This window comes from Natator depressus, chromosome 1 (genome assembly GCF_965152275.1).
Source record: "Natator depressus isolate rNatDep1 chromosome 1, rNatDep2.hap1, whole genome shotgun sequence".
Classification (NCBI taxonomy): domain Eukaryota; kingdom Metazoa; phylum Chordata; order Testudines; family Cheloniidae; genus Natator; species Natator depressus.
This window is the reverse complement of record NC_134234.1, coordinates 17,456,948-17,476,783: the sequence shown is the minus strand read 5'-3', so window position 1 is coordinate 17,476,783 and position 19,836 is coordinate 17,456,948. Positions and strand designations below refer to the sequence as shown.

Sequence of the window (19,836 nt, the reverse complement as noted above, 5' to 3'; positions counted from 1 at the left end):
ACTGTCCCAGCTCTGTGAAGATAGCAGAGATACCAGACCTCAATTAAACTGCCCAATAAATCCACAGACTCGGTTTTCAGCAAAGGCACCCGGCCAGGTTTATTGTCGACGAAGCATGGTAATAGCCCCTGGCAGACTCTACGAGGATATTGAGACGTGTATACTTGTGACAATGGACGCAGCTCCGTCAATGGCGGGACTTTCCACTGCCCCCTAGGTTGGCCAAAGATACACCCTTTGAAATATATCTTTATACACCAATACAAACAAGGTACATATTGCCTCTGACATATCAGGGTGCCACCCTCTGACATATTAGGCTGCCATGCATTGTCTAGTTCCTGTTGGTTTGATTAAAACATCTCTATCCATCATGCTGTCATCCTGACCTTATCTTTAGGATGGGTCAGTGTGTTCCTGTTCTCTTTGGGGAATGTACTGGTATCAAGGTGTTCTGGTACCGCCCTTCTGGAGTGCGCTTGCGTGAGTGTTCTGTGCCCAGCACCTCTTCGGAATATGTTTTTATGCAATATCAGCCCCGTGCTTGCCAAATTCTGTGAGCAGGGCCTGCCTCTTGCTCACAACCTGACTTTGCTTCATATCAGTGAAGCTTTGACCGCTACTTTAGTTCAGACCTCAGGCCTCATACCAGGCCTCTGATACAAGGGCTTATGTCTCAGGCTCTCTTCCTACTATAGAAGGAAGTTCAAAAAAGAGAGTGGAAGCTTAAAATTGATTTGATTTGTGACCATTTACTTATTTTCAACTCTAATTTTACATGAGTTTTGGGGTCAGAAAGGAATTTTCCCCAGGTCAGATTAGCAGAGGGTTTTACCTTCCTCAGCAGCATGGGTACAGGTCGCTTGCTGGTTTGAAATAGAGTAAATGGTGGATTCTCAGTAACTTGAAGTCTTTAGCTCAAGATTTGAGGACTTCAGTAACTCAGCCAGAGGTTAGGGGTCTATTACAGGAGTGAGTGGCTGAGGTTCTGTGGCCTGCAATGTGCAGGAGGTCAGACTAGATGATTATGATGGTCCCTTCTGGCCTCAAAGTCTGTGAGTCTATCAATACGTCTACACTGCAATAAAAGACCCATAGTATGGCCATGGCTGGCCCAGGTCAGCTGACTCAGGCTCACAGGGCTCAGGCTGTGGGACTATAAAATTAGTGTAGACATTTAGGTTTGGGCTGGAGCCCAGGAGACTCCAGAAGGGGGTGAATCTTTGAGCCTGGTCTCCAGCCCGAGTCTGAATGTCTGTACTGCAATTTTTAGCCCTGCAACCCAAGCCCTGTGATCCCAAATCAACTGAGCTGGGCTCTGAGACTTGGTATCTAAGTTCCCTCTAAGCTGCTCTCCCCCGGCCCTGGGCTGCTGTGATGAGAGAGGGAAGGGGTGAGTCCTGTTTTCCGACTGCAGCCCCAGGGCAGCCTGCACTGCATACCCCTTATCCCTGGCTCCACCCCAAAGCGTGCACCCCCAGCCTTAACCCCCTCGCACTCCAACCTTCTGCCTCAGCCCTGAGCCCCCTCCCACACTCCGAACCCCTCGGCCCCACCTCCACCACACATCACCTCCATATTGGTGCACATAACAAAATTCATTCTGCACATGGATGTAAAAAATTAGAGGGAACATTGCTTGGTACCATGGGTTTTTTTGTGGCAGTGTAGATGTACCCTATGAGTTTTCCTAGTGTTTTTGTGGTGTCATATAAACACAATTTTTTTATGACTGATTTCTTTGAGAGAACTCAAATAACATCTTCTAATGTTTGCTCTGTCATACAGGACCTCTGTGGTGAAAGGATACATTTGAGTTTGGGGGCAACTGGAGAGAGAAGCTGCACCAGGGTTTGGAGATGGGTGGGAAGAGGCCTGGTCTAAGGGGGAGAAGTGTTGGGGAGCCATTACCATTTCCCTTGAGCTTGAAAAGTTATTGTTAATTCTGGGACCAGGGAGCATCCACCTCTTCTCTCCCCAGGGGGGAGTCTCAGAGATGGTGCATGTATTTATTGGGGCCCCTGCTGCTGCATGTGGTGTGCAGGCAGCTCCTAAGCATCCCCTCTCCCTCCCTACTCTGATGGGCTGGCCTCTTTCTATTCTCATTCTCTTCTCATTATCCTGGGGCAGGCCTTGCAGGTAGCAATCACATGGCCTATTTGTTATTTTGTTGTCTTGTTTTATAATGAAAATAAAATCACAGGACTTTTTAAAATATTGAGCTTAAAAAAAATACCGAACCTTTACTTTAACCAGTAACCCAGTTTTTGGTTTGGTTTGGTTTAGTTTAGTGCCAGTTCGAGTTCAGCAGGTAGGACAAAATTATGGGACAGGCTCTGGTTCAAGTAAAAATACTGATTCCAATGTGGGTCTGATTCAACTCCCTTGTCTGAAGACCTCATTCTCAACCACATGCATTCCACACTCACTCCCCTTGCCTGGGAGATGAGTTCTGTAGATGGTGAACTTCCACACCAGATCACGGCTTCCTCGGGAAGGCCTCCTTCATATGAGAATGCCATGAAAATTGGCTGTAGGTAGTTGAGTTGAAATGTTTTCTTAAATTTGCCCCTCCTTAACAAAGGAGGTAGTCTAGGTATAACCAGGGCTGGATTAAGGCATAGGCATTATAGGTCTGTGCCTAGGGCCCCAGCTCCCAGATTCATGTGATAAGGGCATAATCTCAGTTATCACTGGTGAGGAAAAAAAGTAAGTTTCTATCCCCCATGGTCAGAAAGAAAAGCTTGAAAACGTGACCTACGTGTAACCCGTTCAGGGACCTCTGTGTGAGTTTACAAAGAGCCTGAAACAATAGCTCCAACGGGTTAAATTTACCCCATTGAGATGCATGGGAGTTAACGCCCAGTGATCTGTGGGAGGAGCATGAAGCTCCCACTGGCCTGCCAATGCCATCCCAGCAGAGGACCCAGCAGAGGACTCTGTGAATGACAGAAACAGCAGGCCTGGCCCACTCACTCAAGCAGATATTCCCTGGCAGCTGGGGTAAATGGTGGGGTGTTTCCCCATCTCTTCAGGCGTGAAGGGAGTCTGCTGCCATTCCTGGATGAAATTATAGGCGCCAACTCCGTGGGTGCTCCGGAGCTGGAGCACCCACAGGGAAAAATTGGTGGGTGCTCTGTACCCACCGGCAGCTCCCCACCCCACCCCCTCCCCTTTCCCCCCTCCCCAGCTCACCTCACCTCCACCTCCTTCCCTGAGTGTGCTGCATCCCCGTTTCTCCTCCCAGTGCTTGCCACCACGAAACAGCTGTTTTACGGCATAACAAGCTATGGGAGGGAGGGGGGAAGAGCAGGAATGCGGCGTGCTCAGGGGAGGAGGCGGGAAAGAGGTGGGGCCATGGACGGGGATTTGGGGAAGGGGTCCAATATGGGCAGGGAGCGGGCAGAGTTTGGGCAGGGACTTTGGGGAAGGGGTTGGAATGGGGGTAGGGTGGGGCCAGGGCAGGGGGGCCCGAGCACCCACTGGCACCAGGAGAAGTTGGCGCCTATGGATGGAATAAGGGGGTCTTATGCTGCCCCTGCAAATCTATGAGGGGAGGCAGGATCATGGAGCGGAGGCAGGGCCATAGGGGTAGAGCCTAGGACCCATATTGCCTTAATTCTGACCAGGGTCAGACTGCTTTTGTTTCTGCATAATAAGACACCACATTTTCCTAGCTGCATATCTACAGGCCACTAACTTCAGGCAAATATGCTGCAGCTGCATAAACATAATAAACATAGCACAGACTATCCAAAGTATAGGCTGTCCTGGAAACACTGGCAGCAAGTAGAATCATTTAGGGGAATCAGTTAAGAGTGACTGAATAAAGGGCAGAACTGCTGAGAGGAAGCATGATTCTGTGAGTAAGACACTGGACTAAGATTCAGATTTAGGTTTGGTTCCTAGGTCTGCCACAGACTCCCTGTGAGAGCTTGGCCAGGTCAGTCTCTCAGTTCTATATCCATAAAATGGGGGTGATTCCTTTCTTCTCTTCCCCCAACCCCTTTGCCAGTCCTGTCTCTTTAGAATTAAATACTTCAGAGGAGGCAGCATCTCTTACGGTGGGTTTGTACAGTGCCTAGCACAATGGGGCCTGTAAAGGATCCAAACAAGGGGGAAACCCAAAAGAAATGAACAGAATAAGTATGTCCCTTTAATAAGGTCTCCAAGAAAGAGCCCAAGAGAGAGACTACCACCCACAGCAGCCTACGTGGCTTCTGGCCCCCAACTCCTGCAGCTTTTTATAGAGAACACCTGTCCCCTTCTCAGCTGCAACCATTAGTGAAGCGTGCTGGCTGGCCCCATGTCTCTGGCCCTTAAAAGCCCCCTGTTTGTAATAAGGAATAAACTGAGGGGTCCAACTAGCCCTAGATTTTGGCAGTCCTAAGCCTGGGGGAGAAAGTGATTTGACTCATACACACACCCCACACATACACACACACACTAAAAAAGTGATGTCAACCACCCAACAGATCATCTTTTTGTTCTGTGTTTGTACAGCACCTAACACAATGGGGTCATGGTCCATGACTGGCGCTTACAGGCACTGCTGCAATACAAAGAATAAATTCAACTTTCCTATCCTTTTTTCCAGGTTAGCAATAGTGGGAACGAAGATTTTGGCCCCTCCTTTCAAGCATTAGATTTTATTCCTCATTGCACAACTCAGTCCCTGGTGGTTCATTTTGCCCATTTACTTATATGGTCTAGGTGCTTAGATTATGCTTCGCACTGTAGTATTTAATGTACAGATTTTATTTTTATGACACCCCCAAAAACTGTCCAGAATTAAAACAGCAGATAAGAGAAATTGAGAGATCAAGAAAAACCCTTGCATGCCTTTTAAACAATCCTTCCCTTCCCAGGCAGCAAGGGTAGTTTTATCACACTTCTCAAAAGGAAAGCTAAGCAAAGTCCCCAAGCCTCACAGCAGCGGGGCACTCAAGATAAGACAAGGAAAATATTTCACTCATAAGGAAACTATGCTCATCTTGTTGTCATGGCTCTCTTCTTTGGAATCCAAGGCAATAATTACAGCAATTTGTAGATAATTATTTGTTAATTAGAAACAGGCTTGCTGGATATAGTTACCATTTCCTCCACAGGCTGTGTGGAGCTGTACAAAAAGACCCTGGGGGATTGAAAATTTCATAGATTCATCCATTTGTTCATTTTGAAAGACATCTTTGGTGGGTCATCTGCTCCCTCTGTGACTCCGTGCATCATGGCAGGATGGATTAATTATCCCTATGTATCCCAGGTTGATGAATGCCCAGTTGTCCCTTGAATATTTCCAGTTAAGGTGATCTCACCATCTCCCACAGCAGCTTGTTTCACTGGATAATATAATGAACTGTGCAAATACGGGTTAGTTTCTGCCCATCAGCATTTAAAGACTACTTATTACGGTGGCAGATCTAAGGGCCCAGTCTTGTAACTAGTAGTCCCATTAACTTGACTTCAATGGATCTACTCATGCTAAGTAGCCCACCCACCAGGAAAGTTTTGCAGGATCAGTCCTGAAGTCCTATACAACAATTTAAGTCCTACATGTGATCAGGGGTCCTACCATGACTATGTCACTTCTCCATTCCACTCTACACCAGGTTTAACCTTGTATCAGAGGGGTAGCTGTGTTAGTCTGTGTCAAGGTTCCTCCCCCACTCTGAACTCTAGGGTACAGATGTGGGGACCTGCATGAAAACCTCCTAAGCTTACTTTTACCAGCTTAGGTTAAAACTTCCCCATGGTACAAATTAATTTTATCCTTGGAATATCCACTGCCACCACCAAACTCTAACTGGGTTTACTGGGAAACGTAGTTTGGACACGTCTTTCCCCCCAAAATCCTCCCAACCCTTGCACCCCACTTCCTGGGAAAGGTTTGGTAAAAATCCTCATCAATTTGCATAGGTGACCACAGACCCAAACCCTTGGATCTGAGAACAATGAAAAAGCATTCAGTTTTCTTACAAGAAGACTTTTAATAGAAATAGGAGTAAATAGAAGTAAAGAAATCCCCTCTGTAAAATCAAGATGGTAGATACCTTACAGGGTAATTAGATTCAAAACATAGAGAATCCCTCTAGGCAAAACCTTAAGTTACAAAAAAGACACACAGACAGAAATAGTCATTCTATTCAGCACAATTCTTTTCTCAGCCATTTAAAGAAATCATAATCTAACACATACCTAGCTAGATTACTTACTAAAGTTCTAAGACTCCATTCCTGGACTATCCCCGGCAAAAACAGCGTATAGACAGACACAGACCCTTTGTTTCTCTCCCTCCTCTCAGCTTTTGAAAGTATCTTGTCTCCTCATTGGTCATTTTGGTCAGGTGCCAGCGAGGTTACCTTTAGCTTCTTAACCCTTTACAGGTGAGAGGATTTTTCCTCTGGCCAGGAGGGATTTTAAAGGGGTTTACCCTTCCCTTTATATTTATGACAGTCTGTGTCCCCAAAAACAACGAGGAGTCCGGTGGCACCTTAAAGACTAACAGATTTATTAGAGCATACGCTTTCGTGGGTAAAAAACCCACTTCTTCAGATGCATGGAGTGAAAATTACAGAAACAGGCATAAATATATATTGGCACATGAAGAGAAGGGAGTTGCCTTACAAGTGGAGAACCAATGTTGAAGGTCAATTCAGTCAGGGTATATGTGGTCCACTCCCAATACCAAGAGAGGGAAAAAGAAAAGGAGTACTTGTGGCACCTTAGAGACTAACCAATTTATTTGAGCATAAGCTTTCGTGAGCTACAGCTCACTTCATCCAATGAAGTGAGCTGTAGCTCACGAAAGCTTATGCTCAAATAAATTGGTTAGTCTCTAAGGTGCCATAAGTACTCCTTTTCTTTTTGCGAATACAGACTAACACGGCTGTTACTCTGAAACCTGTCAAAAAGAGAGGGAAAATTGCTTTTGTAGTGAGCCAACCACTCCCAGTCCCAATTCAAGCCCAAATTGATGGTGATGGCCAGCGGTGTTCTGTTATTTTCCTTGTTGGGCCTGTCCTGTAGTAGGTGACTTCTGGGTATCTGTCTTGCTCTGTTTTTCAGATTGACAGAGTGAGACGGGTACCCAGAAGTCACCTACTACAGGACAGGCCCATCAAGGAAAATAACAGAACACCACTGGCCATCACGAACAGCCCCGAAGTAAAACCTCTCCAGGTGATCATCAATGATCTACAACCTATCCTGGAAAACAATCCCCCACTCTCACAGGCCTTGGGAGGCAGGCCAATCCTCGCTTACAGACAGCCCCCCAACCTGAAGCAAATACTCACCAGCAACTACACACCACACCACAGAAACACTAACCCAGGAACCAATCCCTGTAACAAACCCTGTTGCCTTCTCTGTCCCCATATCTACTCTACTGACACAATCCTGGGACCCAACCACATCAGCCACATCATCAGGGGCTCATTCACCTGCATATCTACTAATGTGATATATGCCATCATGTGCCAGCAATGCCCCTCTGCCATGTACATTAGCCAAACTGGACAGTCTCTATGTAAAAGGATAAATGCACACAAATCAGACCTCAGGAATGGTAACATATGAAAACCAGTAGGAGAACACTTCAATCTCCCTGGACATTCAATGACAGATTTAAAAGTAGCCATCCTTCAACAAAAAAACTTCAAAAACAGACTTCAAAGAAAAACTGCAGAGCTACAATTCATGTGCAAACTTAACACTGTCAATTTGGGCTTGAATAGGGACTGGGAGTGGTTGGCTCACTACAAAAGCAATTTTCCCTCTCATGGTGTTGACACCTCCTCACCAATTATTGGGAGTGGACCACATACACCCTGACTAAATTGGCCTTCAACACTGGTTCTCCACTTGTAAGGTAACTCCCTTCTCTTCATGTGCCAATATATATTTATGCCTGTTTCTGTAATTTTCACTCCATGCATCTGAAGAAGTGAGTTTTTACCCATAAAAGCTTATGCCCTACTAAATCTGTTAGTCTTTAAGGTGTCATAGAATCATAGAATATCAGGGTTGGAAGGGACCTCAGGAGGTCATCTAGTCCAACCCCCTGCTCAAAGCAGGACCAATCCCCAATCAAATCATCCCAGCCAGGGCTTTGTCAAGCCTGACGTTAAAAACTTCCAAGGAAGGAGATTCTACCACCTCCATAGGTAACGCATTCCAGTGTTTCACCACCCTCCTAGTGAAAAAGTTTTTCCTAATATCCAACCTAAACCTCCCCCACTGCAACTTGAGACCATTACTCCTTGTCCTGTCATCTTCTACCACTGAGAATAGTCTAGAACCATCCTCTCTGGAACCACCTCTCAGGTAGTTGAAAGCAGCTATCAAATCCCCCCTCATTCTTCTCTTCTGCAGACTAAACAATCCCAGTTCCCTCAGCCTCTCCTCATAAGTCATGTGTTCCAGACCCCTAATCATTTTTGTTGCCCTTCGCTGGACTCTCTCCAATTTATCCACGTCCTTCTTGTAGTGTGGGGCCCAAAACTGGACACAGTACTCCAGATGAGGCCTCACCAATGTCGAATAGAGGGGAACGATCACGTCCCTCGATCTGCTGGCTATGCCCCTACTTATACATCCCAAAATGCCATTGGCCTTCTTGGCAACAAGGGCACACTGCTGACTCATATCCAGCTTCTCGTCCACTGTAACCCCTAGGTCCTTTTCCGCAGAACTGCTGCCTAGCCATTCGGTCCCTAGTCTGTAGCTGTGCATTGGGTTCTTCCATCCTAAGTGCAGGACCCTGCACTTATCCTTATTGAACCTCATCAGGTTTCTTTTGGCCCAATCCTCCAATTTGTCTAGGTCCCTCTGTATCCTATCCCTGCCCTCCTGTGTATCTACCACTCCTCCCAGTTTAGTATCATCCGCAAATTTGCTGAGAGTGCAATCCACACCATCCTCCAGATCATTTATGAAGATATTGAACAAAACCGGCCCCAGGACCGACCCCTGGGGCACTCCACTTGACACCGGCTGCCAACTAGACATGGAGCCATTGATCACTACCCGTTGAGCCCGACAATCTAGCCAACTTTCTACCCACCTTATAGTGCCTTCATCCAGCCCATACTTCTTTAACTTGCTGACAAGAATACTGTGGGAGACCGTGTCAAAAGCTTTGCTAAAGTCAAGAAACAATACATCCACTGCTTTCCCTTCATCCACAGAATCAGTAATCTCATCATAGAAGGCTATTAGATTAGTCAGGCATGACCTACCCTTGGTGAATCCATGCTGACTGTTCCTGATCACTTTCCTCTCGTGTAAGTGCTTCAGGATTGATTCCTTGAGGACCTGCTCCATGATTTTTCCGGGGACTGAGGTGAGGCTGACTGGCCTGTAGTTCCCAGGATCCTCCTTCTTCCCTTTTTTAAAGATTGGGACTACATTAGCCTTTTTCCAGTCATCCGGGACTTCCCCCGTTCGCCACGAGTTTTCAAAGATAATGGCCAATGGCTCTGCAATCACATTCGCCAATTCCTTTAGCACTCTCGGATGCAACTCGTCCGGCCCCATGGACTTGTGCACATCCAGCTTTTCTAAATAGTCCCTAACCACCTCTTTCTCCACAGAGGGCTGGCCATCTACTCCCCATGTTGTGCTGCCCAGTGCAGCAGTCTGGGAGCTGACCTTGTTTGTGAAGACAGAGGCAAAAAAAGCATTGAGCACATTAGCTTTTTCCACATCCTCTGTCACTAGGTTGCCTCCCTCATTCAGTAAGGGGCCCACACTTTCCTTGGCTTTCTTCTTGTTGCCAACATACCTGAAGAAACCCTTCTTGTTACTCTTGACATCTCTTGCTAGCTGCAGCTCCAGGTGCGATTTGGCCCTCCTGATTTCATTCCTACATGCCCGAGCAATATTTTTATACTCTTCCCTGGTCATATGTCCAAACTTCCACTTCTTGTAAGCTTCTTTTTTATGTTTAAGATCCGCTAGGATTTCACCGTTAAGCCAAGCTGGTCGTCTGCCATATTTACTATTCTTTCGACTCATCGGGATGGTTTGTCCCTGTAACCTCAACAGGGATTCCTTGAAATACAGCCAGCTCTCCTGGACTCCTTTCCCCTTCATGTTAGTCCCCCAGGGGATCCTACCCATCCGCTCCCTGAGGGAGTCAAAGTCTGCTTTCCTGAAGTCCAGGGTCCGTATCCTGCTGCTTACCTTTCTTCCCTGTGTCAGGATCCTGAATTCAACCAACTCATGGTCACTGCCTCCCAGATTCCCGTCCACTTTTGCTTCCCCCACTAATTCTTCCCTGTTTGTGAGCAGCAGGTCAAGAAAAGCTCCCCCCCCAGTTGGCTCGTCTAGCACTTGCACCAGGAAATTGTCCCCTACGCTTTCCAAAAACTTCCTGGATTGTCTATGCACTGTTGTATTGCTCTCCCAGCAAATATCAGGAAAATTAAAGTCACCCATGAGAACCAGGGCGTGCGATCTAGTAGCTTCTGCGAGTTGCCGGAAGAAAGCCTCATCCACCTCATCCCCCTGGTCCGGTGGTCTATAGCAGACTCCCACCACTACATCACTCTTGTTGCTCACACTTCTAAACTTAATCCAGAGACACTCAGGTTTTTCTGCAGTTTCATACCGGAGCACTGAGCAGTCATACTGCTCCCTTACATACAGTGCTACTCCCCCACCTTTTCTGCCCTGCCTGTCCTTCCTGAACAGTTTATAACCATCCATGACAGTACTCCAGTCATGTGAGTTATCCCACCAAGTCTCTGTTATTCCAATCACGTCATAACTCCTTGACATCATCAGGACCTCCAGTTCTCCCTGCTTGTTTCCAAGGCTTTGTGCATTCGTATATAAGCACTTGATATAACCTGCTGATCGCCCCTCATTCTCAGTATGAGGCAGGAGCCCTCCCCTCACAGACGTTCCTGCCTGTGTTTCCTCCCAGTATACCGCTTTCCCACTTACCTCAGGGCTTTGGTCTCCTTCCCCCGGTGAACCTAGTTTAAAGCCCTCCTCACTATATGTCATTGGACTCCTCGTAGGTTTAACCTTGGGGGTGCTACTTTTCAAAGCATCATTGGGTTTTATCCTGTGTTGGTTCATTTCTGGGACACTGACAAGTCACTGAGGCCTGAAATCCAGGTTTTGGTTTATCACTGTGAGTTTGGCACCGCTGTCTCTCCTGTTTTTTCCCAATGGCCTCTAACAGTTTATTCTCCTGAGGACTGAAATGCTTTGGTCCAACTAAAGTCTTTGGGCTCAATATAGGGGGATATATATATAATTTATACAGGAGATCATATTGGAAGAGCTAATGGTCCTTTCTGGCATTAAATTCTATGAAATCTATGATGAGTGTCAGGATAAAACCCTAAGTACAACAGCAGCTGATTAGTGCATGAGAACCACACAGTGAACCTAGTTAGAGACAGGAACTGAGACTGAGCAGCCTAGTTTCAGTGTCTATGCTGACTGAGACCGTTGCCAGGAGTAAAAGCAGCAGCAAGAACAAACCAGCAGTGACAGTGAAAGGCAAATTAGAGTGTAAACATTTTCTCCATGTTTATAATCTCATGGGTTGTTAGTTACCTGGGGAAGGCTTTATCTCTTTAATTTGGTGTTCTACATAGGTTTTCATGTTCTGCTCATCAGCTGAGTACAGTACAATCTCCGTTAGCCAAAGGGTGGGGTGTCATGATATACAGAATCACAGATCTGCTTCAGAAAATTACCAAACAGATGAAATTAAAGATCAACACCAGGTTAATTAGTACTTTTAATTAACTCACCGTTATCAAATCCTTTCAGACCCTTAGACAAAATTTCTCTAAGTGCAAAGCATTAGTTAGAAACATTATTATTTATTCTCCTCTTTTCTATCTGGGTATGTGCTGCACTTGGAGTAGCTGGACATCCATCCTCAGCTCCATATGACAGCTGGATCCTGCCCTCCTCTTCTACGGGAGATTCCCCAAGTCAACAGCTTGCATGAAATCAGGCCCCGGGGGACAATCTCAGATCTACAAGCACTTTGGTTCTTTAACTGCAGAGCAGTTAAATCTGGGGCAGAGCAGCAGGAAAAACTGGCAGGAGGGGAACCTGCTAGGATTGAGGGAAAGCAATGACTCCCCCCGCCAGCACAGTTTTGACCTGGGCAAGAGCTCACGAGAAACAGCCAGCGAGGGGAAGGGAGAGAGTAATGGCTCATGAGTGAATGCAGAGAGTTAAAGGAAGATTTAGAGATGGCCCTTCACAGAACTTGGAAGGATTTAGTCACAGAGCAGTAAGTTTGTAGAGCTGCCCCTGTCACTCCCAGCAGCTCGAGATTCTCCAGTGTCCAAGCACAGGTACCCTGTGGGGAAAGAGAAAAGAGAAATAGCCACTGGGGGACAAGTGGAAATTTTTTCTTGCAGGCTCCAGGGCATTCCCCAGTGACTCCACCTGGCAGCCTCAGGGAGGGGAAATACTCTAGCAGGAATCAGGACATTCTGCTGCTTGGGGAGGCTCCTACTTCACCCTCAATGGAGGGAGCAAAATCTGCCTGATTCTCACACCACCTCCAGCCTCGCAATATTGTTCGGCATGTTCTGCACTACAGGATTAGGTCGATGTAAGCTGCCTTGTGTCGAACTAGCTGTGGAAGCATCTCCACTTACATTTCGCTCCTGCTGACATAAGGGCCTCTCTACACTGATTTAGAAACACCCAGCTCCCCGAGCAGCATAGTCGCGGTCGATGTCAGTGTAGACAATGTGTTGCTTACATTGACTATAACTGCCTCCAGGAGCTGTCCCACAATCCCCCACACTGACAATACAATCGATACAAGCGCTCCTGGTGAGGACGCACACCACAAACACAAGGAGCCAAGTGTGCACACGCACAAGCGATTTCATAACTGTGGTGGCTGTATGCCAACATAAGTTAGATCAACATAATTTTGTAGTGTCGACATGGCCTTAGGGTCTGAGTATATAAAGGATCTGGAGATAACAAATGGGGAGATAAGAGGAGACAACAGGGGCCCCAAATAAGGGCAGCTGAAGCGATACCCACTCAACCAACATCCTCTCTGCTCCTCTTTCCATCCCTACAGCACATTCATCCAGGGGGCTCTGATGGGGGAAGAGAGTATTTAATGGGTTGCAGAATGAAGTCTGAAGTTACCTTGAGTTTGGGTAATTTGGAACCTTGAAAAACCAAAAGAAATGTGCTCAGAGCCTTAGGCAGGCTAGAGAGGTGGTTCTGGCAGGGTCAAGTCTCCAGTCCCTGCTCCCCCATTCCTCTTAATTTCAGGAGAAACTGGTGTTTGGGAACTATTTTTCTAAGGCAGTGGTTCTCAGCCTTCTCCATACTGAGACCCTACCCACAGGTCCTGGTCCCATCTAGCCAAGACACCCACCCAGTAAACAATTTGGGATGGGCAGGGAGGTCATAACTGGAGCTGGCTGAAATTCAGGGATTTTGGTATTTACAAAATTAATTTCATTTTGATCTGGAAGGAAAGCAAATTTACTGAAATTTACTGGAACTGGAGATCCCTGAAAATTTCATGACAAAACAGCAAAATATGGTATTTCTGAGACAAAATGTGAAATAGCAGCCATGAAACTGACAAGAATGTCAATTTCATCGCTGGTAGCCTCCCTGCCCAGGAACTTGGAGCCTAGCAGTGGCAAGAATCCTGCCTGCAGATGCAGAGAACCAGTCGTCCCCCAGAATCCTGGCTCCAGCTGGGCACTTGCAGGCTGGCTGCTGTGTTGCAGGGAACCTGCCAGTCTCCAGCTGGGTGTCTGGGGGCTCAGAGGCTCCCTGTCAGAGCTGTGGACCCTGGAATCTCGGTAATTTTCCAATTTAAACCTGCCTATGTTTCAACAAAAGTTTCATGGACACTATAATAGGTATGACAAAACATTTTGGTCCTTGGCCGAGGACCCCTGTTCTTAAGAGAAATAGACCAAGAATGAAGAACCTGCTAAGTTTTTTTGTTTAAGAAAAGAGGGAGTCATTGGACAGGCTTAGGCTGGAGAAAGCTTGCGAGTGCTTGTGTGAGAGAGATCCTACCATCAGGATTTTAACCGGTCATTCTAGTTCATTTTAAGTGGAAGAACTTAAATTTATGTTAGTGTACTGAGATGAGAGAGAAGTTGGCAAAAGGAACAACCAACCAAAACTTTGTGGTCAAGAGTTCATAGGTTTCTTTTGATTTTAAAGGAGAGGTTTCCTAATTCTTTTGTACATAAATATGAATTTATCCATATCCAGAGTCTACTAACTGTCTGCAATAAAGTGATGTCTGTGGGGAAGAAGTGGAGAATTTGCCATAAGTAAGCACCACCACAGTCCAGAATTCAGATGGTCTGTTTCAGAGCTATACCAGGTCAGAGACTGATCTTTCAAGGGACAAAGGATGGCCCAAATGGTTCCTGTAAAGGTCTCTAGTCACTGAAGGCCCAATCCAATGTCTGTAGAAGTCATTTAAAACTGCCATTGACTTCAACAGGTGTTGGCATAGGTCCTAAAAATCCAAGATGTCCTTGAAATTCAAGCTAACTGACTTGGTAAATCTAAATTATAGTGAAATCCTAAAGACTATCGGGCCATCTTACTGGGGACACATTTCACCTCCTTCATTCACCCGCTACTCACCTTTCTTATTCTTCTGGTAGATGAGGAGTCCCACCACCATGAGGCTCAACCCCAGTACGAAGCCCCCAATTCCAATGAACATCTTGCTCTTGGCAGAGTCAGACTGTGCTACTGTCAAAAGAGGAGCACAGAGGACTAGGGCTCAGCCTGGACTCTGATTTCCCTTACAATATCTTTGTTGTCTTACTGAAGCGCGTGAGGAAGTAGGTATGTGGGGCACTGGGCCCCCTTCTAGATGGTTGTTACCCTGCAGCACCTGTTGCCTCCATTTCCCCACACTTCCTTTGGCCTTCTCCAGCTGTAGGAGTGACCTGGCCCTCCAGCCAGCCCACTATACAGAGTCCAGTCCCTTCCGGGGCCTCAGAGTCCATGTTTGTCAGACTTTGGTGAAAGAAACAACCAAACCTTCATCCCAGCTGGGTTCAGCAGGCCACCTCTTCCTCCCAGGCATGCTCTGAGTGCTACAGTCTTTTCCCCATGCCGCACACCAGATTCCTATGCCTCCAGCAACCCCACTCTCCGGGGGCTGGCACACTCCTCCCCTCACTCAGGGGCAGTGGCATTGGAAATATTTTTATAGTGAGGGTGCTGAAAGCCATTGAACCAAACTGTAACCCTTGTACACGGTGGAAACCACTTCAAGTTAGGCATGCTGCTGCTCCCACAGCGCCCCTGGTTCCGGCACCCCTGCTCAGGGGTTCAGGAAGGCTGCAGCCCAGCAGTGTCCCTGCCTCCAGTCAGGCTTCCAGTTCACCTGCTTTGCTCAGCCTTCTTTCAGGCTGCTCCCTAGAGTGAGCCCAGCCCAGCCCAGTCTCCCTCAACTGGGCTCACCCAGCTCTTTATGGAGGGGGAGGAAGAGGGGAAGGAGAACCCAGCTGGGCTTTATCTCCAATTAGGCCTGGCCTACCTGAATAGATACAAGCAGGTGGGTTAATTGGCCTCTTGGGCCCCTATTAACCCTCTCACAGCACGTATAGGGCACACATCCCATCACAGTCTGCTTCACGGCCAGCCTCTGGTTGTCTCCATAGAGCTAGGAGTGACCTCAAGGCATCCTCCAGGGTTGCCCCAATGTCAGTTTCTTACCCCACTGCATGGTGATGGGCGTTTGCAGGCTGATGTGCTCCACTTGGCAGGTGTAGACATCTCCCCACCTGGGTTTCATTTCTAGTGTCACCTGGATCTGGAAAGTCCAGTCTCCATTATGTAGCAGCTCCCTGGATACAACTCCAGCTGTCTCCTCTTGCCCATTTTTGAACCACTTGGTCACTATCTCGGAAGGATAAAACCCTGTTGCGGAGCAAACCAGCAAGCTGGGGCGGTGGGAAGACTCTGCTTTCAGGGTGGAAATTTTCACTCTGGGCTTAACTGTGTGTGTGTGAGAGAGAGAGAGAGAGAGAGACACACCTTGGCAAAGGGGGCCCAAAGCACACACCTTCTCCTGTTCTGTCCTATCAGAAATTGTTCCTTGCTGGGACATGGGTGGGAATGGGCCCAGAGCGGGCCAGCTCAAGTCTACACCATCTGGATTTCTCCTTGAAACCCACCTGTCTGCATCTTCTTCAGCAGCCCTGACCCTGAAACGCACAGCCATGACTGTATTCTGCATGACACCCCTTCCAGTCACACTGGTCCCACCCTCATCACCGTCTCCCAGGTGAGGGATCCCTGTGGTACTTCAGTGCCTCCTACAGAGAGCTTTGGTAGGGGATGGGTGGGAGGGTTTCACCCGCTGCCCTTAGTCCCAGTCCCACTGCCTGCAGGGGCTGGCAGGATGGGGAGGACCCTGTGTGGAGCTCTGGGGTCCTGGCCTGTCTGTGGGGCTCACCCAAATTATTTCCTTCAGTATCAGGTTTTGGGAGAATTTCCCTCAAAACTGGAATTTGGGGCCTAATTCAAGCTGAGAGCAATCCTTTGCTATTAAAGATTCGGTCTTCTCCAGTCCCGTCCTCCGACTCCCACTCTGCCCCTTCAAGATCAAACCCAGCCCCACTGATGCTCAATTGCTGCCTGGTAGGGAGTGTGCAGAGGGAGGCAAATATAACACCACCAGATCGGGGGCTGACTCAAAGTTCCCAGTTCCAATTTGGTCTCCTCCCCCTTCAGCTCACCTCGCCTATCCACAGTGATGTTCTTAAATCTCCTACGGTTATAACTGCAGAACTTCTCCACTGACGCCCACAAGTAGCTCAGCCACTCCAGCCTGTTCCAATACTCCGCGATCGGCCGACCCAGCTCCGTGCGGGCCACCGAGAAGCCCAAGTCACTGTCATAGTAACAGATCTCCTGCTGGCCCCAGATCAGTCTTTTCAGATACCTCACCCGCTGTGTGCTGTTGCTGTAGTGACACTCAGACTTCTGCTGCAGCAGGAAATGCTCTGAGAGGAGAGAGGAACAGGTCAGGAACCCACCTTCACCCACCTCTGCTGCAGCCTTTCCCCACCTCCAGTTGCTAGTCCCTTGCAGCCTTTCCCCACCTCCAGTTGCTAGTCCTCCCCTCTCACCTCCAGTTGCTAGTCCCTTGTGTTGATCCTGTAAGAGAATCTCTGAGCCCTGAGCTGGGCAGGGGGAAAGCTTTTGTGTTCCCCATCCCGAGAGCCCAAAAGGGCTTTCCCCCCCAGCACTGGGGTCTCTGCTCACCTGGAGGGTCTGTGCAATGAGCTCTGTGAGTTCTCAGTGCTATCGCCACTATTAGAGCCCCAGCCCAGCAGTTCCTGGTGACCCCAGGGATCCCTCCGGGGGCCATTGCTGCTCAAGAGGGGGAAAGTTGATGGGGAGATCAAAGCTGAGAACAATAATATTTCACTACAGCTCTCGAAAATGGAAGTTCTCTGCAAAGTCCTGACCACAAAAACTCAGGAAGTTGCCTAATACCTAGGGGATTGGGTGGCCCCCAGCCAATACCACTGCCAGCCTTGGGCCTGGGCCATATCATTGGTCACTAGGCAGCAATGGGGCCAGCTTCTCCTTTGCGGTAGAGTCAACTTCCTAGAGCAAGACAGACCCAGAGTCCTAGCAGCAGCCAGTGTCCCAGAACACAATCACAGCAGAACGGGCAGCACAGCACCTGGGATGCTGTGACTGTTGCTCCGGCCCTCTCTCTCCTGGGGCTGATGTCTCCAGGCCCTCCCCGTCCACACAGCCCATGACAGGAGAAGTGACCTTGGAGCACACTGGGCTGCAGGAGGGCAGGGGTGAAAGTCCTATTTGCTGGGACCAGTCCTGCCCATCCTGGCCACCTATTTCACTGCAGGCTTGGAGCATGCCAGGCATCAGCCCTACACCAGCAAGGACCCCACAGGCGAAGGGGGCTGAGAGGCAGCTGGGGGCAGCATAGATACCTGTGCTTCAAAGCTCATAATCAGACGGGGAGGGTCCATTTGTCTGACCCCTTCTGAGGGTGGGTGTCAGGGCAGGGAAAGGGCAGGGTAGGATCTGAGGAGAAACAGCCAAATGAAAAAGAGTCCCATTCAATTACATCACATAATGGCAGACAACTAAAAAGTGATAATATTTTAAGTGCTTATATACAAATGCTAGAAGTCTAAATAATAAGATAGATGAACTTGAGTGCCTCATATTACATGAGGATATTGATATAACAGGAATCACAGAAACTTGGTGGAATGAGGATAATCAATGGGACACAGTAGTACCACGGTACAAAATATATCGGAAGGACACAACAGGTCGTGCTCGTGAGGCAATAGCAGTATATATGAAAGAAAGTGTAGAGTCAAATGAAATAAAAATCTTAAATGAACCAAACTGTACCACAGAATCTCTATGGATAGTAATTCCATGCTTAAATAATAAGAATATAGCAGTAGGCATATATTACTGACCACCTGACCAGGATGGTGACAATGAGTGAAATGCTCTTGGAGATTTGAGAGGCTATAAAAAAGAAAAAAACTCAATAATAATGGGGGATTTCAACTATCCCCAGATTAGCAGCTCAGGACAGGACGCAGAGATAAAGTTTCTTGACACCTTAAATGACTACTTCTTGGAACAGCTAGTCCTGGAACCCACAAGAGGAGAGGCCATTCTTGATTTAGTCCTAAATGGGGCACAGGATCTGGTCCAAGAGGGAATATAGCTGAACTGCTTGGTAACAGTGACCATAATATAATTAAATTTAACATCCAGGGGGTGGGGGAGAATACCACAGCAATCCACCACGGTAGCATTTAATTTCAGAAAGGGGAACTACACAAAAATGAGGAAGTTAGTTAAAAAGAAATTAAAAGGTACAGCACCAAAAGTAAAATCCCTGCAAGCTAAATAGAAACTTTTTAAAGACACATAATAGATGCTCAACTTAAGTGTATACCCGAAATTAAAAAACATTAAAAAACATAGAAAGAGGACCAAAAAAGTGCCACGGTGGCTAAACAACAAAGTAAAAGAAGCAGTAGGAGGCAAAAAGTCATCCTTTAAAAAGTGGAAGTTAAATCCTATTGAGGAAAATAGAAAGGAGCATAAACTCTGGCAAATGAAATGTAAAAATAATATTAGGAAGGCCGAACAAGAATTTGAAGAACAGCTAGTCAAAGATTCAAAAAGTAATAATGTTAAGTACATCAGAAGCAGTAAGCCTGCTAAATAACCAGTGAGGCCACTGGACAATCGAGATGCTAAAGGAGCACTCAAGGACAAAAAGGCCATTGTGGAAAAACTAAATGAATTCTTTGCATTGGTCTTCACAGTTGAGGATGTGAGGGAGATTCTCAAACCTGAGCCATTCTTTTTAGGTGACAAATCTGAGGAACTGTCCCAGAGTAAGGTATCATTAGAGAGGTTTTGGAACAAATTGATAAACTAAACAGTAACAAGTCACCAGGACCAGATGGCATTCACCCAAGAGTTCGGAAGGAACTCAAATGTGAAATTGCAGAACTACTAATTGTGGTATGTAACCTGTCATTTAAATCAGCTTCTGTACCAGATGAGTGGAGGAGAGCTAATGTGACGCCAATTTTTTAAAAGAATCCAGAGGCGATCCTGGCAATTACAGGCTGGTAAGCTTAACTTCAGTACCGGGCAAACTGGTTGAAACTATAGTAAATAACACAATTATCAGACACATAGATGAACACGATTTGCTGGGGAAGAGTCAACATGGTTTTTGTAAAGGGAAATCATGCCAAACCAATCTACTAGAATTCTTTGAGGGGGTCAACAAGCACAGGGACAAGG

At 47.2% G+C, this 19,836-nt stretch overlaps 1 protein-coding gene across 1 annotated transcript; it reads right to left on the bottom strand.

Moving 5' to 3' along the window:
- Positions 1-11,832: 11,832 nt before the first annotated feature.
- LOC141989215 (DLA class II histocompatibility antigen, DR-1 beta chain-like) lies at positions 11,833-17,444 on the bottom strand. Its single transcript, XM_074955651.1, has 5 exons — positions 17,275-17,444; positions 16,746-17,012; positions 15,721-16,002; positions 14,635-14,745; positions 11,833-12,337 (listed from the first exon to the last, which is right to left on the bottom strand). The coding sequence occupies exons 1-5, from the start codon at positions 17,378-17,380 to the stop codon at positions 12,255-12,257; spliced, it is 849 nt and encodes a 282-aa protein (XP_074811752.1). The 5' UTR covers positions 17,381-17,444; the 3' UTR covers positions 11,833-12,254.
- Between the last annotated feature and the right edge of the window lie 2,392 nt (positions 17,445-19,836).

Coding starts and splice junctions, on each gene's coding strand:
- LOC141989215 (XM_074955651.1), bottom strand. CDS start 17,380: ATGGCCCCCGGAGGGATCCCTGGGGTCACCAGGAACTGCTGGGCTGGG. Junction 16,003..16,745: donor CATCACTGTGGATAGGCGAG/GTGAGCTGAAGG, acceptor ACACACACACAG/TTAAGCCCAGAGTGAAAATT. Junction 12,338..14,634: donor CTACCAGAAGAATAAGAAAG/GTGAGTAGCGGG, acceptor CTTTCCCCACAG/GGTACCTGTGCTTGGACACT.